At 48.0% G+C, this 25,439-nt stretch overlaps 1 protein-coding gene across 2 annotated transcripts in view; it reads right to left on the reverse strand.

Moving 5' to 3' along the window:
• Positions 1 to 25,439, reverse strand: part of MTUS2 (microtubule associated scaffold protein 2) — a 369,436-nt gene that overhangs the window by 4,604 nt on the left and 339,393 nt on the right. For both annotated transcript variants that reach the window (XM_081549337.1, XM_081549338.1), the window contains 5 exons: positions 20,314 to 20,528; positions 11,982 to 12,087; positions 7,151 to 7,224; positions 3,767 to 3,865; positions 2,631 to 2,750 (listed from right to left, as the gene is read on the reverse strand). In XM_081549337.1, the coding sequence (XP_081405463.1) occupies positions 2,631 to 2,750; positions 3,767 to 3,865; positions 7,151 to 7,224; positions 11,982 to 12,087; positions 20,314 to 20,528 (614 nt within the window). The remainder of the gene's footprint in view (positions 1 to 2,630; positions 2,751 to 3,766; positions 3,866 to 7,150; positions 7,225 to 11,981; positions 12,088 to 20,313; positions 20,529 to 25,439) is intronic.

Below are 25,439 nucleotides of genomic sequence, written 5' to 3' on the forward strand. Positions count from 1 at the left end.
AAGGAAATGGCAACCCACTCCAGTATTCTTGCCTGGAGAATCCCATGGACAGAGGAGCCTGGTGGGCTACAGTCCATGGGGTCGCAAAGACTTGGACACAACTGAAGCAACTTAGCATGCATGCATTTCCTGAGAACAAAGATGGGGCAGGCGTGAGAACCTTGCTGAAGAGCTGGCTAGAGCCCAGTCCTTCCACTCTGATGCCTCAGCCCGATTCACAGAGGGGTGGTGGTTGTCCTTAACTACCCTACATGGGAGTTCTTCACAGTCTTTTCAAAACAGAATTTCTCAGTTCATCCTAGAATGGAGCTCGACTTCAGCTAGGTCTCAGGCCGTGGGGACACATGGACAGAGAGCAGGCGTTAATCCTCAGAGGAATAACCACCACGGAGGAGGTTCTGCTCCTGTGCCAAGCTGGGCTTGAGCTGCACATTCTTGGCTGCCCAGAGCCTCAGGAGGGAAAGTGTGTCCGCAGTATTGATAATTTTCATCCCTTCATTAACTCAGAATGTCGTGTTGTGCATACAGGTACTGCCAGAGGTGCCAGGGCAGGGCGGAGGACCCGATGGGGAGAACCAGGGGACCCACCAGCCAAACTGGACCCTGAGGGATGCTCATTTCTGACAATGGCAGGGGCATGGAGACACTGACTACTATAAGAAATGTATTCTACACAGGAATCCACTAGAGGCACACGCATAAATTGTGTATATGTAATTCACTATGCATGTGTGTGCTAGGTCGCTTCAGTTGTGTCCAACTCTTTGTGAACCTATGGACCACAGCCCACCAGGCTCCTCTATCCATGAGATTCCCCAGGGAAGAATACTGGAGTGGGTTGCCATTTCCTTCTCCAGGGGATCTTTTCCGACCCAGGGGATGTAACGTGAATGTCTTGTGTTGCAGGCAGAGTCTTTACCGTCTGAGCCACCAAGGAAGCCCTCCTAAGAAATAGGAAGTGATTCAATCAACTCTCCCCACCCCCACCCCTGCCTGGAAAGGTTTCTGGAATGAGAACTCTTGCATGCCCACAGAATGCCTGCTGCTGCTGCTAAGTCGCTTCAGTTGTGTCCGACTCTGTGCGACCCCATAGACGGCAGCCCACCAGGCTCCCCCGTCCCTGGGATTCTCCAGGCAAGAGTAGTGGAATGGGGTGCTATTGCCTTCTCCGACAGAGTGCCTAGAGCAGGGCTAAAAATAGCCGGATAAACCCAGAGGTTGCTGGTTGACCAGATAAGGATGCAGATAGCCCAGCCTGGAGGAGGAGGGCTGCAGGGCTGAGAGGGGCAGGGCTCTGTCCACCTCAGCTGTCCCCACTGGTCTTAGCTCTGGCCTAGCTGGAAAGCTGAGCTGCTGGAAGGTCCCAGGATGCCAGCATCACCCAGGATGCTGTAATGGGCACTCACAGCCCCATCTGCTCCCATCCTAATGGACAAGCATCTGTGCAGCTAGAGACTCCCAGAGAGGGATGGTGCTAGATCAGGAGAGCGGACGTGATGACTGAATGCAACAGGTAGTCTGGGATCAGCTCCTGGTTTGGATAAACCAGCTGCCAGGACATTTCTGAGACATGCAGAGAACTTTAAAAGTTAGAGAAGATGATCAGTTACTGAGATGGTGAGTTGAAGATGTGCTAACTGAAAAGAAGCAGGATGCAAAACCCTTGTGTGTGTGTGCATGCACATGTGTGTGTGCACGTGCATGTGTGCATGTGTGTGTGTGCACATGCTGTATATTGGGGTGTGTACACTTGTATGGAGGAAAGCCTCCAGAAAGTGTTAACAGTGGTAGAAATATGGCATTTTAATCTCCTTATTTTTATCTTACAATTACCTATAACACACATATTTTCCTTCTATAGTATCAAAAATGGAAATATAATGATAAGAAGAAAAAAAATGACTCTATCTGAGTCCCTTGGGCCAACCTTCCCATCAAGATATAGTTATCTCTTTGGAGGCAGGCCTCCCTGCTGCTAACTTTGGACTACTATCTCAGCTGTAATCCTTGCACCCACAGGGTCTGGCAGTGAACTCTGAGCGCTCTATTCCCCCAAAGGTGCACCCTTGGCTAGTTCCCCGGGAACCAGGCTGAAGGGTGAGGCAGAACTCGGTGGAAGCCGGGGCCTGGAGCTCTGGCTCACGGTTCCTGCCTGGGCTGGGCCACTTACTGGCTCTGGGTGAGACAAGACGTTTTCTTAAGCCTCCATCTCTGCATCTGTAAAAGGAGACTCCTGACGATGGAATCCCACTCAGTGGAATTATTAAACAGACAGACACAAAGTGTCTGCACAATGCCTGGTACCCATCAGTGATGCTCCCCAGATGCAGGCTCACCGCACGTTCTCCCCTGGGAGGGGAGGAGTCAGCAGCTCACAGTGATGGATGGAGATGCAGACAGGGACTCAGATGGGCTCTGGACTTGTATAAAAGAGGCCACCTCTGAGATTCCTGAACTCCTGGCTCCCAAAACAAGGCCTGGAGCCTCATCTGTGATCTTTTCTGCTCAGGTGCAAGCAATGGACAGGTAAGGGCCAGATGCTCCCCTGAACGCTGTTAATCCTTTCACCCACGAGGGCAGCGTGAATATCACGCTGGTTATGGGGGCCTCCCAGGGTTACAGCGACTCACCAGCTTTTCCAGCTCAAGAATCTTCTTTTCCTGCTGATGTATCTGTTGATTCTTCATCTCCAACACCTGCTTCAGACTCTTCATGTCTTCTTCCAAGTGCTGATAAGGAGCCAAGGCAATCTGCAGGGGCAGAGAGCAAGGAGTTGTTTCCCAGGCACCCTGGCAAAGCCCAGCATTCACCAGCATTGTGAACTCAGTGAAATCGAGTCTCTGTTAACAAGCTTCCTAACAGGCACTGGAGAACAAGAGCGAGGGGGCGGGCGGGCGAGAATGCTCACAGTCCTCCCTGATAAAGACACCCAGGAGTTTCCACTGGGAGCGAGACTAAAAATCCAGCTCCGTGGGGAGCAGGAGAGGGGAGGCTATTGGTCCCTGAAATGTCAGATGCCGGGGTGGCTGGATACTACCAGCCCAGCCCCACAAGGGAACTTAGTGGGCAAAAACACTAAATTCAACATTGGCCTTTAACAGTTGCCCAGACTACTTGGTTCAACACATAGGTCCCTACCTGTGCCCATGGACAGCCCTGCCCCCTCCGCACCCTGTGTAGGAAATGAGCAAAGTAGTTTAAAAAAGCATTGTAGAAAAAGAACTGTTAAAGTCTGCCAGATGTGACAAATAAAATGACAGGATGTAAAACTAAATGTCACATAAACAACTTTTTTGTACTGTAGGAGACGTATTTAAAAACTCATTTATCTGTATCTCACATTTCACTGGGTGTCATGGATTTCACCTGGCAACCCTACATAGCGGGAAGGAATTTTGCCAGGGTTTCTGGAGAAAGAAACCTTCAACCTTCAGCAATGCCTCCCTGTGGAGTTGGGGTTGGGAAGGAATGGGGTGTTGGGGTGGGGGTGAGAGTACAGGCAGAGGCATTTCCAGGTCCAGCTTGACCCACGGGCTCACGGACAGTGGCTGGGGAGCCCTGTGAAATGCGGCAAGAATAACACTCGGATGGATAACCCACAGCTGTCCTGACTCAGGACAGGTGCCCATGGATGTGTGTTTAAAATCCTGGCAGGCCCCGACCGCTGTCACTCTGGAGTCAGATCAGCACAGGGGCTCTGTCTTTGGGGTGACGTTGGGGGGGGCCCAGGCTTGCAGGGTGCTGGGAGGCCGAGAGCTCATGGTACCTCCAGCTGCTCCTCCGTGTTCTTCCTCAGAGCCTCCTCGAAGCGCCGGGCTCGGTCCCGCAAAGATTGGCTCTGGAAGGTCAGCGTGTCCACTTGGTCCTGCAGGTAATGCATGAGACGTCCAGCTCGGTCCTCGAAGACACGGCCCCTGGGAGGCGCCCCCTGCCCGGGTTGTTCCTCACGAGGCGGTGAGGTCAGAGGGCCCCCCACGGGTCGCACCAAAAGGGCATCACATGCCGGGGGGAGAGGCCCCCAAGTGCCCATGGTCTCCCTGCCTCGGTGTCTTGTCCAGAACGGACCACAAGACACTGACAGGTGAATGTTGCTGCCGCATGGAAAGTGCGGGCGTTGGGGGGTGCCCAAAGCAGACGATCTGACTCTTGAGATGGGAATGCCATCCTCACTTCTGCCCCAGTAAGAAGCCTGCAGTGAGGGGGGCATTTAGTAATTCAATAACCAACCTCACAGAGGCAGACCATCAGCAGAGAGGCGTCTAGTCTGGTCTCTAGCTGCACCCCCTGGCCCAGACTTCAAGAAGGACAATTAATCCATCTCAAAGAGGAACTCTCTGTATTTGTAAAGTTCAAGCCGGAAGTTGTCAAACTGACTCTGACTCCTTGCTCTGCCTGAGCCTCACCCCCTGCCCCCCCACCAATCCCACTAAACATGGTGACAACAGGTCCTGAAGGATTCTGCCTCCTATGTCATTACTATGGTACCATAATGATGATGATAAACATTGACAATGCCTAGAACTATTATAAAGCAGTAGTGTTGCCTAGTGCTCTATACACATTACACATGATGAAATATATTTATTTTTAAGGCAGGACCAGAAAAAATTTAAACATAAGATACCCTCTCTGCCCATCTGGGCCACTACCCCTCTTCACTGTGCATTGTGTACCTGTGTTATACATTAATTAGATCCCCTTACAAGACATAGGAATGCCTGCTCACCAAACTAGAAAAAAAAAAAAAGCAAATTTTCCAGGTGCCAGCAAGGTAACTCCTTAGGAGATAAGATTCCTTTCTCAATCCTATAAGGTGTCATAATGACCTGCTACTCACCCTGTTGGACTATGCACACTGACAATGTGTTATTTTGATGCCAGACCTTTTATTTCAAAAATTTATACAACTGTGCATTGACCTATAACAGGTGGGACAGTCTCAGGGATTTTTGTCTTTGTTTAAATTAAAAAAAATTTTGGATACAATTTTGAAAGATTACTTTCCATTTTACAATTATTACAAAATATTGGCTATACTCCCCATGTTGTACAATACACCCTTGAGACTGTCTTATATTCTGTCTCCCTGCTTCCATGTGGCCCCTCCCCACCACTGGTAACCACTAACTTGTTCTTTATACCTACGACTGTTTTTTTGTTGTTGTTATATTCACTAATTTGTTGTATTTTTTTAGATTCCACATCTAAGTGATATCATACAGTATTTGTCTTCCTCTGCCTGACTTATTTCACTTTTAGCATAACACCTTTCAAGTCCATCCATGTTGCTACAAATGGCAAAATTCATTCCTTTTCATGGTTGAGTAGTATTCCGTTGTATATGACTATATTCCACATAAAGACTGTCTCCAGGGTTCTCATCCTCAGGTTGGCTTGAATAAAATTCTCCGTTTCTTTCTTAGATTGACTATGGATTAGTTTTCTTCATTGACACACATTTATTTCCCTTAAGCTGCTTATATCTTGAGGAAGGAATTGGTATTATCCCCATTTTACAGATGAGTAAACTGTTTACAGCTTATGTAACTGTCCATGATTTAAAATCTATTAAGAGGAGATACAGTGGGATTTAAGCCCCAAACTCAAATCTTTTACCCCAAACCTGTTTCTCTAGCAGCCAGTAGCCCAAGGAAATTGTTTTAAGCAACTGCACCTACCTTGTACCTGAAAGTCTCCAGCTCAAATGGATTCTGCCAGTGAGTCACTGCTAAAATGTGCACAGTTCATGACTGCATGACGTCAGTGGCAAAGTGAAGACTCACTGATGAAACAAAACCCTTCTTTCTTTTGGTTTTGGACTGTTGTGGGTTTTTGATACATTACAGTACGGCTGTTACATTTCTGGTTTGTGTTCCTTAGGGTAATGTATCTGGGTGGTGTGGAATGGCTTCCCAGGTGGCGCTAGTGGTAAAGAACCCACCTGCTAATGCAGGAGATGTAAGAGATGCGGGTTCGATCCCTGGGTGGGGAAGATCCCCTGGAGGGGGACAAGGCAACCCACTCCAGTATTCTTGCCTGGAGAATCCCATGGACAGAGGAGTCTGGCAGGCTACAGTTCATAGGGTCACAAAGAGTCAGACACAACTGAAGCGACTTGGCACAGTGTGGAATATAGGGTACACAAAGAAGGCAGTTTGGGGTTAACCTGCCAAGGATAAGCCACATGAGGGGTATGGGGGCATAAGGAGGCCCACTGATGGATCGATGGATCAGGGGTGGGCATGTAGCAAGCAGCTTCCCATTTAAAATTTTTTGCAGAGTCCGTTCAATAGTGTGACACTCCATAATCCTAGACTCTCTACGTGGAAGGGTAGGCTCTGTGCAAGAAACACTGCCCGGGGAAAGTCAGCCATCCAAAAAGCAAACTTCCCGCCTTTCTATTTGACTTACGGCCTTTGCCTTCCAAACCTCCAGATGTGAGCGTCCCTATTATTTCAAAGGTAATCTTTCTAGGACTGGACACCCACAGCTGCCAACGGAGGCAAGGCCATCAACCTCCCCTTGGCTTCTCAGACAGCCCCTCCCTAGGCCTGGGGACAGTCAACAGCTTTTCACAGAAGAAGTTGGCTGGTGGGGTGGGGGTGGGGGGTGTCTCTGGCAGGCTGGAGGGAGAGGCAGGCAAGTGATCTGAGAGGCCTGTCAGTCTCCCCTGTAAGCCAGAAGGAAGCCAGGTAGCGCCCCTGGCACCTGAGACCCACGCTTTGGGTAGGTTGGAAATGGGATGCCCCAAAGCAAGAAGCTTTTGTCTTCAAGGTATTGAAGTCGCTTTAACAATTCCCAGAACATCTGCTGTGTCTTCTACCCTGCGTGACTCTTCTTACTCCATTCCCCCTGCCCAGAATGCTCTGCTTCAAATCCTCCCCCTCCCCTAAACATGGCTCTGACCACAGCACGTGGGGAGCAGTCCATGGCACTAACGGTATTATCCATTCTGTGCAAGGATGAGCTTTGAGGAGACAGAAAACTCCTTAAGGGCAGGGAGTTAGGTCTTATTTATCCCCCATATTCCACTGCTTAGTGCAGGATCCAGTACACAGCAGGTGCCACATAAATGTCTGCGGACAGAAAGAACTGTCAGGAAGAAATGTCTGCTGCCATTACCTTAAAGTCAGAGTTAGGAAGTACTAACCTGTAATGACAGCCGCAGCTTTTCAAAGTTTTCTTCCAATTCTTTCTTTTCAAGCTCGTGGGTCAATATCAGTTCTGCAGAGAAGACATCAAATTGTTAAGCGGATCTTTCTTTTGAGAAGGGATCAAACAAGATTCTCTTGCCAGATTAAGACAGGTGACGAAAGTGACTAGGGGATACCAGTATATAGCAGCCTTAAGCCAAAAGAGCTTATTTTGGATGCTATGGGAGAGGGCGAGGGCGGGATGATATGGGAGAATGGCACTGAAGCATGTAAATTATCATTTGTGAAACGAATAGCCAGTCCAGGTTCGATGCATGATACAGGGTGCATGGGGCTGGTGCACCGGGATGACCCAGAGGGATGGGATGGGGAGGGAGGTGGGAGGGGGGTTCAGGAAGGGGAACACATGTACACCCATGGCAGATTCATGTCAATGTATGGCAAAACCAATACAATATTGTAAAGTAAAAAATTATAAATAAATAAATTTAAATTAAAAAAAAAGCCAAAAGAGATTCTCCATTAGTTTGAAATGTATGTGATGTTGCTTAGGAGAGAGGGAGAGAGGATAGGAAGGGAAAAAGAAGAAAGAGTGAGATGAAGAGGAAAGAAAGGAAGGAGGGAAGCAAGCAGAGCCGTCTACACACACACACTCCCTTTACACGCAGCTTGACCACCACCCTGGCCAAGTCAGCTTCTCCATTCACAACACTCATTGATTTTCCAACTCTTCCTGATGGTAAAACCAGTGGGTGATTAATGTTAAATCTCCACCTTCTTCCCTCCCAGGATCACTTTCCCTTTCCATTACAAAGCAGCAATGTCAGGCTGAAGGAGGGAGCCTTCCAAGGAGAGCAGCATGTGGGCTTGCTGGAGAATGGACAGGTGAATGGGACCAGTGCGGCGCCTGCAAGGTTACCTTGGCTGCTTCTAGACCACACTCTGGAAACCACAGATTGCTAGGGTTTGCTTGAGCAGAGAGTCAACGTTGAGACATTCAGGCAGAAGGAAGGACTCACTGGATGGAATCCTCTTGGAGTGTTTGGAACAATTCTATTCTGTTAAAAGTGTCACTCCAGTAATAATTTGCAAGTTAGGCCGAAGAGATGTCATGTAAGAATTATTAAGCAAATGGATTCTATTTTTCTCCAGATGGGCATGGTATTATTAGCTGGATGAAGCCCATCTCATTCTAGCTACAGAAGCAATTTGTTTTCATGTTATAACTGGAGGGAAGAAAGGTCTCATTAATCAGCCTGTATCATATGCTTAGCACAGGAGAGTTCTGGAGACCAATAATTATCTCCCTGGCTGGCATGAGCTGCAATTAGGGAAAATTCTGTGGTTCCTGTCGACCCAGATCTTTTAACTAATGATGGTGAAGCTCTCTAAGAAATCCAGTTGTTAGAGCTGAAACTTACATTTGGAGGGAAAAAAAAGTTTACAGTTAGTTCATTGCCATAAAACCATGTGGCCTTCTGGTCTACCTGCCTCTGTCTAAATGATTACTGTTAATAGCCACTGAGAACATCATCCATAATAATGAATATTTTAGTTACCATTACATATGCCTGCATTGTCTGCACATTATATATAATTCAAAGGCCCTGGATGTGGTATCTAGGCGAGGCTTCATTAATCAGAAAAATATACCAGGTCTGTTTACACGAAAATCCAGAAACAAAAGGCAACACTCTATGTAACATTTCCATTCCTGTCCCCTCTTCTGAGACCATTTTCCTACAGCGTGGTGATGGGCTTTAGGACATTTTCAGGCGATCCCAGTACCTCACTGGCAAATTAAAGTCAGCATCTATCCTGGAGACAGCATACACCATGGCAACTATCTGTGTACCCATGATGTACTTCATTATTCTGAGGTCATGGCACTTGGTCCCATACTTAACACAATGCTCTAAGTGATTCTCAAATTTTTCTACATATTAGAATCACCTGGGGATCTTTTAAAAAAACCCTGATGTCTGGGCTTCATCCCCAGAGCAATCGAATTGGAACATCTGTAATGGGATCTACACATCAGTACTTAAAAAAAAAAACAGGTGGTTCCAATGTTCATCCAAGGATGGGAACTGGTACTCTAAGTGTGAGATGTGCTCTCAGGACACAGGTAATACATTTAATCGGTTGTCAGGAAATTCCTCTCCCATCCTCTCCTTGCCTCCAGCTTGGACTCTTCCACGTACCAAGAGTTCCCAGAGGTGGTAGGGCTAGAGCTTGAGGGGGCGACCACATGAACTCTGACTGCTGCACAGTGCACCTTGTTATTGACAAAGAACATTTTAAAAATGATTTTAAAACTCTGATTCTCCAGTTCTTAAAATGTATTAATCTTCAGCACCAGTCCTTCCAATGAATATTCAGGACTGATTTCCTTTAGGATGGACTAGTTGGATCTCCTTGTTGTCCAAGGGACTCTGAAGAGTCTTCTCCCACACCACAGTTCAAAAGCATCAATTCTTTGGTGCTCAGCTTTCCTTATAGTCCAACTCTCACATCCATACATGACTACTGAAAAACCATAGCTTTGACTAGACGGACATTTGTTGGCAAAGTAATGTCTCTGCTTTTTAATATGATGTCTAGGTTGGTCATAACTTTTCTTCCAAGAAACAAGCGTCTTTAATTTTTTTTAATTAATTAATTTTAATTGGAGGCTAATTACTTTACAATACTGTAGTGGTTTTTGCCATACATTGACACGAATCAGCCATGGGTGGACATGTATTCTCCCCCATCCTGAACCCTCCTCCCATTTGGCCACCTGATGCGAAGAACTGACTCATTTGAAAAGACCCTGATGCTGGTAAAGACTGAAGGCGGGAGGAGAAGGGGACGACAGAGGATGAGATGGTTGGATGGCATCACCGACTCAATGGACATGAGTTTGAGTAAACTCTGGGAGATGGTGATGGACAGGGAGGCCTGGCGTGCTGCAGTCCATAGGGTCGCAAAGAGTCGTACATGACTGAGTGAACTGACTGATATATTAAGAGAATTTGTCCTTTGCAGTATAGATGCAGAAAATATTTTCTAATTTGTAGTTTGCCTTTTGAAGTTGTTTATATTTTTATGACAATTAGTTGAATGTATCAGCCTTTTTATTACTGTATTTTGGTTTTATATTGCTAACAGAGGCCTTCACAACTACAAAAATTACACATTAAAAAATTCTGGCATTTAAAAAAATGTATTAATCTATTTGTACGTTAATTATTTTTCATCTACTTTAGCAACCAGCTGACTAGAGAGGGAAGAAAGTGAGGAGAGGGGAAACTGAAAAAAAAATTACAGATAGTAATGTATACGCATGTGGACGTGTAAAAAGCTTCTTTCACAGAGTCAAAAATCTCAGCTCTACTTAGTAAACATTGTCACTGTTGTTATGACCGACTTACTGGGTTGGCCAAAAAGCTGGTTAGGGTTTTTCTGTGACATCTTACGGAAATACCCAAAGGAACTTTCTGGCCAACCCAATAAAATCCTAGGTACCCAAAGACAATTCAAGGTTACAAAAAAACATAAAAAAGCAAGATCCCGAGAGTCCACTTCTGCCCATGGTGAATGTGGTCTGAGTGCATGGTGTGGACAGCCAGGCCCCATCAGAGGCTGGCGTGGTCCTGACCACTGTAAGGCCACTACTCACGACAAAGCCCAGGATTTCTACACCTACTTGAAAACGGTGGTTCTCAAGCTTGGCCGCCCATTGGAATCGCCTTCGAGCTTTAACAAGTTGAGGCTGTATCCCAGACCAACTACCCCACACCCTGGGGTAGGACCACGGCTCCTTGGGGAGTCTAGTCTTCAGGGTTGAGGGGATCAGCTTCAGAGGAAAGAAGTTACCAGGCCCTGGATTTCGGTCTTTTCTTAATACAAGAAGCAGCACAAAGGACATACCAGGATGAAGAGGAAGGAAGAAAGGATAGAGGAGGTAGAGGTGCAGGGAGGGCCCTTGTGTCTGCAGAGAGAGAAGTGGGTGCACACGCCCCACCCCGCTGGCCACACACACACTCACACACACACCACACACACATACCACATCACACATACACACCACACACACACACCACACCCCCCCACACACACACCACACCCCCCCACACCCCCCCACACCACACACCACACATACCCCACACCACACACACCACACCACATATACCATACACACACCACACACACCACACCATACACACACACCACACACACACCACACACACTATACACACACCACACCACACACACCATACAAACACACACCCCACACCACACACCCCACATCACACACACACCACACACACCATACACACATCACACCACACCACACACACACCACACACACACCACACACACCACACACACCATACACACACCACACACACTACACACACACACCACACTCACACACCACACTCACACACACACCACACACACACACACACCCCACCACACACACAACACACCACACACACCATACACACACACATACCACACACACCACACACACACACCATACACAGACCACACCACACACCCACACCACACCACACACACCACACACACACAACACACCACACACACAACACACCACACACACACCACGCAGCACACCACACACACACACATACACCACATACACACACACCCCACAAACCACACACACCACACACACACCCCACATACCACACACACCACACACCCCCCCACACACACCACATACACACACACACCACATACCACACACACCATACACACACCCCACATACCACACACACCTCTCACATCCACACACACACCCCCAAGCTCAGCTACCTTGGACCTTGTGCTCGTGGTCATCCTGCAGGATTGCGAGGGTGAGCGTGTGGCTGTTTTCCATCTCTAGGAGCGCAGCCTCATGGCTGGCGGTGATGTCCTCCACCTGCAGGAGATCACAGCTCTGGTTACTCGGAGAGCCAGGGCCTGAGGCTGTGACGCCCCGCTGCCTGGAGGACAGAGGTGGATGTGAGTGAGGGGAAGGGTCCGCGGCCCAGACGTCCAGGGAGGGACGCTCTGCTGAGATGACGGCCGCCCTCTCTAGCCTTGCACCGAGGCAGGAGACCAGGATCTGGTGGTGACGTGGGAACCTTGGAGCCGGGGGTGGGTGGAGGGGGGAACGTCACGGGGAAGTCACTGGGGCAGGTCTGCTGTTCATGCAGGAGGAAGCAGCTCCCGGCTAGAGGTGGGGGGCTGCCTAAGCCACCTCCTCATTGCCCTGGGCCTCCTTGGGACCATTTCCTCATCCCCACCTCCATTCCTGTCCCTTCCACCAAGCCCTCCACCAGGTAATAAGGAAAAGAAGAGGGTCCTTCCCCACCAGATGGTCCGTCCTGCCCCCCAGCAGCAGGTGGGAGCTACATCAGGCAAGGTAGCTGGAGGGAACCAACATGTATCCAGCTGTCTGATCCTCCACTTAACCCTCACAGCAATAAAGTCAGTATTTTCATGTCCATTATTCAGATGAGGAAACTGAGGCTTAGAGAGGTCTGAAGCATGTTGCCCAAGGGCTAGTAAGTGGCAGAGCCAGCAATGGCAGAGCCTGAGGCTGCATGACTCCACGGGTGAGGCTCTCAAATGCCCGGCCACTGCCTCCCCCTCAAGACTAGCAACCAGCCCCAAGGCAAGTGGCAGATGTGTGCTCACCACCCCTGCTCCCCACCCATGAACGGCGGCCCCCCCCTCCAGATGGCAGAGTGGACCTCCCCTGCCCAGGCTGTGGGAGCTGCCCCCGAGAAGCTGCTGTTTCTCTGGCTGAAGGTACATCTCCAGGAACTTAATCCCAGGAAAGCAGCCAGCCCAAGATGTTTTATTTTCCCCCTCCTGACTTCCACACCACCCCTGCCCACCCACCACACACCTACCACCTTTACTGTTTTTGTTATTTTTGTTGTTGGTGGTGGTTTAGTCGCTCAGTCATGTCTGACTCTTGCAACCCCATGGACTATAGCCCACCAGGCTTCTCTGTCCATGGGATTCTCCAGGCAAGAATATTGGAGTGGGTTGCCATTTCCTTCTCCATTTGTTGCTGGGGTATTATTTTAACTTCAAGTGTATGACTTACAGGAATCATTGCTTAAGGTGACCTCTCCCTATGACAGCAAACCAGAACAATGTTTTTCCAAGTTCTCTGTCGGTGACCCATTGTAAAAGCACCATTTTACGTTGTCACACACACACACACACACACACACACAAACACACACAGGTGTACATGGGTGCATATGTGAAATCAAATTTCATGGATCGGCACTTCCCTTCCTACCTGCAATAACCTGGCTTTAAAATTTTCATTCTTTGTTACTTTATATTTTTCAAAATGCTAGTTACAAACCACTACATTCATTTTGTGACATACTCATGTGTCAAAACCTGGCATTGGAAGGACATGTGCCCAGACCCTGAAACTCTTGCAGCAGGGGGGACAGGGGGGTGGTCAGTTCAGAGCACTGTCCAGCCACTTCTCAGAGGGTTTCATTTCTCAGGGGGTCATTCACAGGCTGATCTTTGATTTGTTAGGAGGAAGAGCTTTTCACAACAAGAAAGGAAGCCCACTTGTAAAGGGAATGCAAAGGACTATTGTATTTTAAAATGGGATTGATTCCCATTCTTGACCTGTCATTGTTTGGGGAGGTTTGCTCCACTTCTCTCTCCTATGGTAATTGAGACCTTCATCCACTGAAACAGAAACACCACTGGCAAAACCAACAGTGAATCTGACAAGTGTTAGGAAAGCTGCATTACGACATGAAAATGGACTTGGTACGCGATGATTCACTTGTATTTACTGGCCACTCTTGATTAAATAATACTTTACTTGAGGCTCAGAGCTATGAATCCACTCAGCAGAAAGGCTGATTGCCACAGTATTTAATTGTCCAAATCCTGTCTATATGAAGGTTTTTAATGCATTCGTTGTCCAAAGTCTCTCAGTCTCTTGGAAAAATAAATCACTGGGCTAAAAAAAAAAAAAAAAAGGAACTAGCTTTCCTTTATGCTCCATTGGTGATGTCCCATAAGCCCATAGCAAGCTGTCTATAAAAAACAAGTGCCCACACATTGTTTGGAGGTGTTTTACTCAGCTCAGTATAAAGAAAAATCTTTCACTGGTGCTTGGAATGATTCTGATTTATTGGGTTCTGACCCAAATTGCTGTGGGTGGTTCCAGAAAAGAGAGATGGATGCCAGGCCTATGTTCCAGAAGAATACCTTGTGTCCTGCCCCAACTGGAGAGGGTGGTGGGTAAACTCATGCCCTTCTGGCTTACTGGAGGAAGGTCTCTGATTCAGTGGTGATGAAATGCCACACCCAGTATATTAAGGATGATGTAAGGGCATGATCTATCTGTTACAGCCTCTCAGAGGGGCTTCTAGGAATGCAATACTGATTTCCTAATTCCTCCATATGCAACAAAAGAAGAGCCGAGAATGTTCTGAAGGAAACCAGCGAGAGCCGGGGTTTCCCTGGTGGCTCAGATGGTAAAGAATCTGCCTGCAACACAGGAGACTCAGGTTCAATCCCTGGGTCAGGAAGATCCCTTGGAGGAGGGCATGGTAAAACCCACTTCAGTATTCTTGCCTGGAGAATTTCATGGACGGAGGAGCCTGGTGGGCTACAGTCCATGGGGTTGCAAAGAATCGGACACGACTGAGAGACTAACAGCGAGAGCCAGTGAGCCAAAATTAGGGCACTTCCTCTTGAGTGATTTGGGTTTCTAGACCTGTGGATGGTTTTTCAAGGCCATTCCCTCTATGAGGAAGGGGCCATGCACTCTTGGCCATCCTCTTTCTGGTCCCAGTTTCAATCCCCACAGCTTCTCCTCCATGGCTCCTCGCTTCTTTCCAGAACATGGAGCAGCAGCCCATCTGAGTGCTCAGCCTGAGAAGACCTCCAGGTTGGCAGGCATCGGAGGAGAGTCAGATAGGTGGACCCAAGGAACACACAAGATCCATTTTTTTTTTTTTTTGCATCGTGTTAGTAGCTCAGTCATGTCCGACTCGATGTGAGTCCATGGACTGCAGCCCCGCAAGGCTCCCCTGTCCATGGAATTTTCCAGGTAAGAATACTGTGGTGGATTGTCATTTCCTCCTATAGGAGATCTTCTCCACCCAGGGCTTGAACCTGTGTCTCCTGCATTGGCAGGTGGATTCTCTACTGCTGAGTCACCTGGGAACACCAAAAAAGAGACAGAGGTGCTGAATCTTACACGCCACAGCAAACTTATGATGGGTGAAGCTTCATTTTCTTCCTTTTAGAACCCTGGGGAATTCTCTCCCCCTCCACTCAAAATAAATACCCCTTGCTGGACCAGCCTCCTCCCTCCTCCTGGAGCACAGAGTTCTGAGCTGCCACGGAGGGATCTGTCCCCCTGCCCAGCAAGTAGTCCACAGAGGCCCCCATCTTTCCTGTTCAGCCACGTCCCAGCATCCGGAGGCCCCATGCTGTGATGGGTGGGGCTCTCACACTGGAAGACGGAGGGTCCCTTGGGACCTCATTCTCTTTGATTAGAAAGTGTGGCTTCCGCTGACGGTGACTGTGTGCCTGCTGTGCGGGACGAGTCAGAGTCAGGACGCAAGACGACCGCCAAGGCGGCCTCTGTGCATCTGACGAAGCATGAGGGTGCTGTGCCCACCAGTGAGTCTAAAAGGATTATTTCTTCAGGAAACGGCAGAAAGTGTGTCCTGGATACGGGACAAAGCAAATGCAAACCCAGAGAATGAACACTTAGGCTCCTCTGAAAAGGCATCTCTGCTCAAAACGCAGAATCCAGAACATCAGGGGCCCCTGAGCAAGGGACTTCAGGGCCAGATCAGGAGGTAAAACAAACTGCCACAGGGTCTTGGAGGCAGGGGTCAAAGGTCACAAGTCAGATCACTAAATACCAGGCTCCGTGGATGAGTATGTTTGGAGCAAAAAGGCAAAGCATCTGTGTTTACAGTGAAAACTCTGCCTCGTGTGCTTTGAGATGGGGAAGCTCGGGCAATCTGGCTTCTCTTAATGGGCCGTGAGCTCCAGAATGAGCACCAATTTGATGAAACACCTCTATAATCAGACTTTTAAAATAAGAGTCATAGCGTATCATTAAAGGCACGTGAGAAAAGCAGTAGGCCAAGCCACGCCCATGCTTGTGCCCTAACTAGGCTGCAGGGCAAAGAATGAGGTCCACTTTGTCCCCTGACACCAGACACCTGCAGCTCTGGGTCCCGGGGACCCTTACTTGGCGACTCCAATACCAGGTGTGGACAGAAGGGGTGTTTCATTAGCAGCTCCCCCAAGGGATTCCCACATGTGGCCAGAGACATGGCCTCTGCCTCTCGCGGTGAATGGACAGCTGGATTTTCCTAGGGGGGTCCTGTTGTGACATCAGAGGTCAGCCTGACTTAGCAACAGAGGACTGGAGTAAAGCCTCAGAAAATCCAGTGTCAGGGGCTTCCCTGGTGGTCCAGGGGATAAGAATCCGCCTGCCGATGCAGGGGACACGGGTTCCATCCCTGATCCAGGACGATCCCACGTGCCGTGGAGCAATAAAGCCCGTGAGCCACAACTACTGAGCCCACACTCTAGAGCCCGTGCTCTGCCGCAAGAGAAGCCACCTCGGTGAGAAGCCTGCACACTGCAGTGAAGACTAGCCCCCGCTCACAGCACTTGAGAGAAAGCCTGCGCAAAGCAACAAAGACCCAGCGCCGACAAAAGTAAAATAAATAAGTCTTTTAAAAAAAACTCCTGGGTCAGAACAGAAGCAGCCTCCCAGCACGGTCGGGGCACTAGGGCACCGGGAGAGGCTGGGTCGGTGAACTCGAGTTTCAAGGCTCGAGAAGGACAGAGGCGGCAGGAGGTGTGGGTTAGCATCGCTGAATTCGACCACCCCACGAGGAAGACCTGCACGTGGAGGGTCTGCACAGGTCACCGAAACCACAGACCTTCCTTCCAGATCCCACTGGGCTCAGGCACTGAGTCCCCTCCTGGACCAAGCACACAGGCGTCTCCTCTACCCGGATATGGTGTGCATTTCACCTTCCTTGTTGCCGCGTGCTCCCTGCCAGAGAAGCTGAAGGCCAGGATAACAGCCAACATTCCGCCACAGAAGCAGACTTGAGGGGTCTGAATAATTCACAGATTTAAACCATCCGTCCCCGCCAATGTCCCCAAACCAATGGGTTTCTAGAGGAAGTGAGTGAAAATCGGCCAGTTGTGTCCGACTCTTTGCAACCCCGTGGACTATAGCCCCACTAGGCTCCTCTGTCCATGGGATTCTCCAGGCAAGAATACTGGAGTGGGTGGTCATGCCCTCCTCCAGGGGTTTCTAGAGGAAAGATCTGCTCAAATGCAAAGTGTGCAGATGCAACCTCCACCATAAAGCTTTCCCACATCCTCCCAGCTGGAAGCGAACTCTCAGTTCCTGAACAAAGCAGCTGTATCTCCCACCCAGTATTACAGTTTCTGGAGCATGTGCTTCAGAAACTCCCCAGATCTATAACCAGAGGTTATGGAGCAAGCAGGTCCACATTTTATAAAGCTTGGCATCTTTTGCAGTGTCATGAGGCCTTGTGTATGGAGGGCATTCACTAACTTTATTCGCATAGGTGAATGAATAAATGAATGAATCACTTTAGCTATTATAAAGGATCCAGAAGAACAGAACTCAGAGCCCTCATAAGACAGAGCTCTTTTAAAATATACCTAAATAGCTCATGTAACTCACTCTCAAGTGGAAAAGTCAGGGCCTCCAATCTCTCCCAGTATGAAATCTTTAGGTTCTCTGGTGGTTTAGTAGTAAAGAATCCACCTGCCAATGCAGGAGACGTGGATTTGATCCCTGGGCTGGGAAGATCCCCTGGAGAAAGGAATGGCAACCCACTCCAGTACTCTTGCCTGGAGAATCCCACGGACAGAGGAGCCTGGCAGGCTACAGTCCATGCAGTTGCAAAGAATCAGACACAAGTTAGCAACTAAACAACAACATAATGAAATCTTTTAAAGCCTATGGTCTCAGCTTAGAGGTGGGTGAGACCACACCCCCCAGGACGTGCCCAGCTTAGTGAGCTTCTGTCCGGGGTCCCTCAGCTGGTGGACAGGCTCCATTCAGCAGGGGCCCCAGCTCCGTGGTTTCCCACACATGACACCCCCATGTGAGCCTTCGTTCAGAGGCTCCTCCTCCTGCCAGGGGACCCCCTCCTGCCCTTCCTCCCATCTCTTGGCCTCTTCTCAACCAACCAAAAGTTTGGACCCAAAATCAGTAAATATGGGTATATATACATTCTCCGTGTAAAATTGGTCCTGACTATCCCAGGATATAGGACACAGGACAAGCTGATATCTGCCCCAGGACTGACCTGTATCAGGGAGTCAAGAAGCAGGTAAGACTATAGACGGCAGCCGAGCGAATGTCTACTTAGAGCGAGTTGAAGAGGGCAGATGCTGAAGGTTCCATTTCTAATCTTAGCCTAGCAGGTAACCTTACCTGTAACCTATCTGTTTCTGGCCTCTAAGTCTACACCGCCTTAAAAAGGCAGGTGTGTCTGGTTTCCACAAGCCTCTAAAAGGAGGAGGATGCTGAACAGAAGATGCTGAGATGCTGAATAGATGAAAGTGCTGTCAAATCGGAGACTGCTCTTTCCAAAAACAGTACTTATTATTACTCTAATATTTCTCCCCTATGATTGTCAAGCCTCTGGGGACCATCGCTGTCTGGGATACCTACTGGGGATGCAGCCCAAGTGTTCATGACTGTGAAGGGCCACTTGGCATTAGTGAAGAGTGCTCTTCATGAGTGCCAGCTGATCTTAGGGATAGCGAAGCAGACTTTGGGCAACAATACATCAATTAGAAGGTGGGCACTAGGGCATCAGAGCCTTAGGGGCTTAGGAAGAAGAGAAAAGGAAGGAGCAGATGAGTTTCATGGAGGCAGAGTGGGCTCACCTCACCCTGGTGCCAATGCAGTAATGGACCCTGCAGCCGGCTGTGGGGACAGGCATGCCTGGCTCCCACCCGCTTTCACACTGACTGGCTCCCTGGGAATTCTTCCGCAGCTGTTCTAGGATGAATGACCTTGTCTGGGAAGACTGCAAGGCTAAGGTTAATGAGTGGAATCCTTCTTTCATCAGGCAAATACACACTGAAGGCCTACCCTGTGCAGGCAGGCAGTCCCAAGCCAGAAACTCAGCAGTAAATTCAGTAGAAAACCCTAGTTCAGGGCTCGAGGGCATGGACCCTGGGTTCAGACTGGGTCCAACCCTGGCTCTTCCATGAGTATGAATCCCGGCAAGGTATTTAACCTCCGGGTCTCAGTTTTCTCATTTGTAAAATGGGGATAATAATGGTCCCTCCCTGGTAGGGTTACTATAGGGGTTAAATGAGTTAGCCCATGAAAAGAGGGAGGAGCAGAGCACGGCCTACATCACATGCTAGATACACGTGTGTCTGTTATTTTCACTGCCCTCATGAGCTATGCAGAAGATCAACAGGGTACAAAGTCAAGTTTATCACACATTAGGTAGTAATAAGTGCCCAGGAAAAACTAAAGCAGGGAGGAGGACAGGAGTGTGCGTGTGAGGGGAAGGAGCTGTAATTCTGGGTAAGGAAAGGCCTCAGTGAGAAAAGTCTACCAAGGAGGAAGAGAGGGAGCCACGGCATGTCTAGAGGGAGAGCACTCCAGACAGTGGTGTGGTGGTTCAGTCACTCAGTCGTGTCCGACTCTTTGTGACCCCAAGGACTATAGCCTGCCAGGATCCTCTGTCCACGGGATTCTCCAGGCAAGGATACTGGAGAGGGCTGCCATGTCCTCCTCCAGGGGATCTTCCCGACCCAGGGATCCAACCCAAGTCTTCTTGCATTGGGGCAATCTCTTTACCGACTGAGCCACCAGGGAAGCTTACCAGGCAGTGGGCACAGCCCAGCACAAGAGCCCAGAGGTGGGAGTGTGCCTGAGAGGACAAGGGAGGAGGCCAGAGTGGCTGGAGGGGAAGACGGGGAGGGACAGGAGACAGAACTGAGGCAGGAGGGTGGGCCTGACCGGGGAGCTCACCTGTGGCAGGACTCTGGGCTAAGGTGGCCGGCTCTGCTCCGCCTCCAACCCACGGCTCCCCAGGGCAGGGCTGGCCAGAGGACTCACCTGCCCCTGGTGCTGACACCCGATCCGCAGCAGCTGCGCGTGGTGCTCCTCCTGGAGCCGAGCCACCTCGGTCTCGAACTGCAGCTGCAGCCGCCGCTCCAGGTCCCGCAGCTCGGCCTCCTGCTGCCAGCCCAGGTTCCGAACCTCCGCCTCGCAGCGCCGCTCCAACTCCGCCTTCTCCCGCTGCAGCTTCTCACACTTGGCCGCATGGAAAGCTAGGGGAGACAGGAGAGTGTACGGTCACAAACCTGCCAGGATGCGCCCAGAGCCTCGTGTCTGCAGCCCCTGCGCTACAACATCAAGGTGTGGGCGGAAGGACCTGGGCAAGATCCCCTTCCTTCTGCAGAGCTTCATGGTTTGTAAGATGCTTCCCCGGTGGCTCAGTGGTAAAGACTCTGCCTGCAATGCAGGAGTTGCAGGAGACGCAGGTTTGATCCCTGGGTCAGGAAGATTCCCTGGAGGAGGGCATGGCAACCCACTCCAGTATTCTTGCCTGGAGAATCCCATGGACAGAGGAGCCTGGTGGGCTACAGTCCATGGGGTCTCAAGGAGTCGGACACGACTGCAGTGACTTAGCACACATGCACGCACGCAAGATGCTTTCCCACCTACAGCATCAGAGCCTCAATACAGACCCTGGATGTTGGGGTGAACCTGAGCCCAGGGAGCTCCTGTGACTGGCCCAAGATCACACAGTGTGTGGAGTAAGAGCTGCAGAGGCAGGAGGTGTTTAAGGACACTATTTCCCAGTGAAATGAGTGGTGGACAGGCTGGGTCTTGCTCTGTGGGCACAGTGTGTAAGAATATGGCCCAGCCCAGCAGCCTAATGCTGTCCCAAATGGCCTTCCCGGTCCAGGGCTTCAGTTGGCCCCATGTCCTGGGTCCCCCCGTTTGATGGAGGATTCTGATACACAATCTGAGAAAGTTAGGATCCTCTGCTGTACTGAGAGCAAGGTGGTGAGTGCTGCCGACATCAGGTGTGGGCGATAAAAGGATATACTGTCTGTAGAGAATTTAAAAGCAATAACCAGACTGACCAGAAAAGCCCTCTGCTTTTTACTGCCACCGGTGCCAGCAACTCTAAAGAATGCTGATGAAAAAAATACTTCTCAAAAGTCTTTGGTTGGTCTACAGTTTAAGCAATTGCTATAATTACTCTTGAGGTTTTTAAAAACCAGTTTTGTATTTTAAAAAATCACAAACAGAGGAAAGCTGGAAGTATTAATACGCACAAGGACATTATCGTACAGACGACTTTTTTCTCCCCTGTGGACCGCAGTCCACGGGGTCACGAAGAGTCAGACATGACTGAGCAACCAAATGATAACAACAATATACGTGTCAGGGTGATGGCTGAGTGTGCACTGGGCTTTCCACCACAGGTAGCAAGAGGGCGTTTTGCTCGCTCGCTAATAAATATAGCAGGAATGGCAGAAGTAGGCTGAGGTTTTCTGGTCCCTGGCAATGAGATTGTGGAAGAGGGAGGTTATGGGCCTCACAGAAACAGCCAGAACCTACCAGGAACTGAAGGCCACAGTGGCTCAGTCTTGGAGGCAGCGGTGAGGAATCACCTATGCCCAGGGGTCTGAATAGAGCTCCGGTTTTCCCCAAAGACCCTCCAACCTGGGCAAGTTGTTAGAATTTCACCAGGGACCCTAGTTAGTGAAAGAAACAACCAGGAGCCACAGACTAGGGAAGAGATGTACACACAAGACAGGTTTATCCTGGAGTGACTGGGCTTTAACAGAACAACAACCATGGAATATCTATTAAAAACAGTGCTCGATGGATTGAGATATAGTCAACCTGAGGCCAATAGAGGAGCAATTATTTACACATATATACATTCTTTTTAAATTCTTTTCCATTACGGTTTATCACAGGATAGTGACTATAGTTCCCTGTGCTATACAATAGGACCTTGTTGTTTATCCCATTTTATATGTAATAGTTTGCATCTGCTAATTCCAAATTCCCAGTCCATCTCTCCTCCCCACCTCCACACAAACAGCAATCATTTCACCTACACTGGGGGAAGGTGAAGGGTCCTCCGACAGAAAAGGACGAGGGACGGACAGGAGACACACGGTAACTACTGGTGAGCCTCGAGCAATGAGCTCCAGGGTAGGTGTCTGGGTGCACGGGGTCTCTTTGGAGGGTGCTCTTGTTTCTGTAATTCAGGTGAACTAACTTCATAGCATTAGTCTTTGCCCCATGCACCCTGCCACGGTGAATGGGATCAAAATAAAGCAGTGACAACAATGTTTGTATTTACAACAGGTCCACAAGGCAGTGCAGAGATGAAGCCCAGTCTACAACACAAGAACAGATGGTCGGCACCATTCATGATTCAATACATGCAGATCAAAGCAAGAGATGTTTTTTCATCTACGAGGATGATCGAGATGAAATATTCTGATAATACAGGGAAGGTAGGAGAAAACTGGCCTTTGATGGAGCAACAGTGGGGGTATAAACTGAGGAGCTGCTTTGCAGGTTCAAGTATTTTTCAAAATTGAAATCCTAGGGATGGGAGCTTGGGAAGGGTGACAGTGGAAGAGTTTGGGGTTTCTTTTTGGGGTCATGAAAACGTCCTAAAACAGATTATAGTTACAGCTGCGTAACTCCGTGAATATACTAAGAACCACTGAATTGTTTTCAAATGGGCGAGCTGTATGGCATATGAATTATATCTCAATAAAGTTTTTACCAAAAATGGAAAGAAAATCTTCAAAATAACATGACAGGGAAAATATCTCAGAGGATAAATTTAGATGTGTTTGTAGAAGGAAAGTTCATATTTGGATTCTGAAACTCTGTATAATGATGATGAAGATGTATGTTGACTAAATAAAAACCTCACCACTACACTGTTTTATACACACACATGGATATATGTGGAGCTAGGGGAATCTGAGAACCATTCTTACTGTTTCTTAACCAGAAATACAGCACACTGCACTCAAATGAAAATAATGAAAAATGCTCATCATGTACTCTTCTTTAACAAGTACTGTTTTATATGGGAAAAATGTACTTTTCAAATATTAATACTAATATCGGTATCTTTAATTCTAGTAAATCTAAACAATAAGTTGATGATAGAGATTGCATACATGGAATAACAGGAAAAAAAATGTCGAGAAATGAATAACAACAAATCAGTTACACTGGAGAAAAAAAATTAAATGCACATATCTTTTAAAACAACAATTTCACAAGAGAACCAAAAAAATCTGATGAAGGAGAACTAGTTCAGCGTGATTTGCCTTTGGGAAATAGTTGGGGGGGGGCTAGTTAAATAAGTGATGATAAGTTCACTATACACATAGGACAAATTCCATATTCAATGAGATACAGGTAACTAAAAAAAAAAACAAGGTCAATCTTTTCGTGGAATGACCCGTAATACATTGTTAAACAAAAAAGACAAGATGCAGGACGAGCAGGACAGCGGAATTCTACTTGTGATGGAAATGCATCTGTGTGTCTGACCTTCCATCTGTCCTTCCTCCCTCGGAGGTTATGTGCTTAACTGACAGGACTCACTTCCCAATGAACACCTGCAACCATATGTATATAAGAAAATCCTAGTATTTGTTTGAATGTTTTATGAGTTAAAATATTTTTAAAACGACTACCATGATTAAGAACACTGGGTTTGAAAAGGTTATGGTCACCTGCAGTCAGAAAGGACAGGACACTTCCATCGAACGTGTGATTTTGTTTATGTTCATGGCGGGATGATTCAAGGCCTGGCATTCTATTTGGGGGAGGGGGGGCGGTCAGCAATGATTGACTGATTTTCATCCTAGAGCTGTTCCTGAACTGTACTGTTGCTTCAATAAATCATGAGCTGTGCAGCCTCAGTTATTGTTATTCAGTCGCTAAGTCATGTCTGACTCTTTGGACCCCATGGACTATAGCAAGGCAGACTCCTCTGTCCTTCACCATCTCCCAGAGTCTGCGCAAATTCATGTCTGTTGAGTCAGTGATGCCATCCAACCATCTCATCCTCTGTTGCCCCCTTTTCTTTTTGCCTTCAGTCTTTCCCCAGCATCAGGGTCTTCTCTAATTAGTTGGCTCTTTGCATCAGGTGGCCACAGTAATCACCTTTCCACATCTAGCACCAACCCCCAAATTCACAATTGCTATTATATATAAGAAGTGATATTCTATTCTTCCAATGACCCTGTGTCATAAGCCCCAGGCCTGCAGAAGATATTGGATAAGAGCTGCAGCTGAGGCACCAGGGAGCAAGTTCCAATAACAGAGTCCCTAAAGAAATAAACATCCTCTTGCCTCTGGTAAATTCTCAAAAATGTATCTACTGGGGCATTTTGTACACAGAGATTAAAGTAGGCTGATTTTTATGGGCAACCTCTGGAGTCTTGCGTTCATTCTTCCTTTCTTTATTTCTATTAATGAGAAAACATTTGGTACTTTATAACGTGAGAGGCAAACACACCAATAATAAATCCCTAGAACCTAAAACGCTGAGAAAATAGTTTCTAAAAGAACAGGATTATGACAGGTCAGGAGCACTGATAACATTTCCAACTCATAAGCATGAGTTTGAAAAGCAAAAACAGGATTAGAGTCTGTGGTAGTTTTCAATAATACATATGTATGTATGAATATACAGAGTGCGTGTATGCAGTACATACATATACACCACAGTTCATAAATCAAAATCGAGGGGAAAAACTCAGTGAGTAAGAGCAATTTTATTTAAACAATTGCCCAAAATGTCCCTTGAATAATTACAACCTGTTACTGGAAAGAAGTAGAAAAGATCAGTCATTGTAACACTAGACTTAAACTGAAGAAAAGAATCTGGTTGTAGTTCATGATAAAGCATACAGAATAATATTATACTACTTTTTACATCACAGATAATGCTTAAGCTTTGACAATTATAAAATAAGCATCTAAAGGTGAAGACTGTATATAAATATGTGGAATTATTACAATAGTCACTGTTATGGGTTCAACTGTGTCCCCCAGAATTTATATGTTGACGTTCTAATCCCTAGTGCCTCAGAATGTGACCATGTTTGGAGACAGGATTTTTGCAGCTAATAAAGTTAAAATGAGGTCATTTATAGGGTCAGCCCCAATCCAAT

Source organism: Giraffa tippelskirchi, chromosome 12, assembly GCF_054371585.1.
Source record: "Giraffa tippelskirchi isolate mGirTip1 chromosome 12, T2T-mGirTip1v1.2.pri, whole genome shotgun sequence".
NCBI lineage: Eukaryota > Metazoa > Chordata > Mammalia > Artiodactyla > Giraffidae > Giraffa > Giraffa tippelskirchi.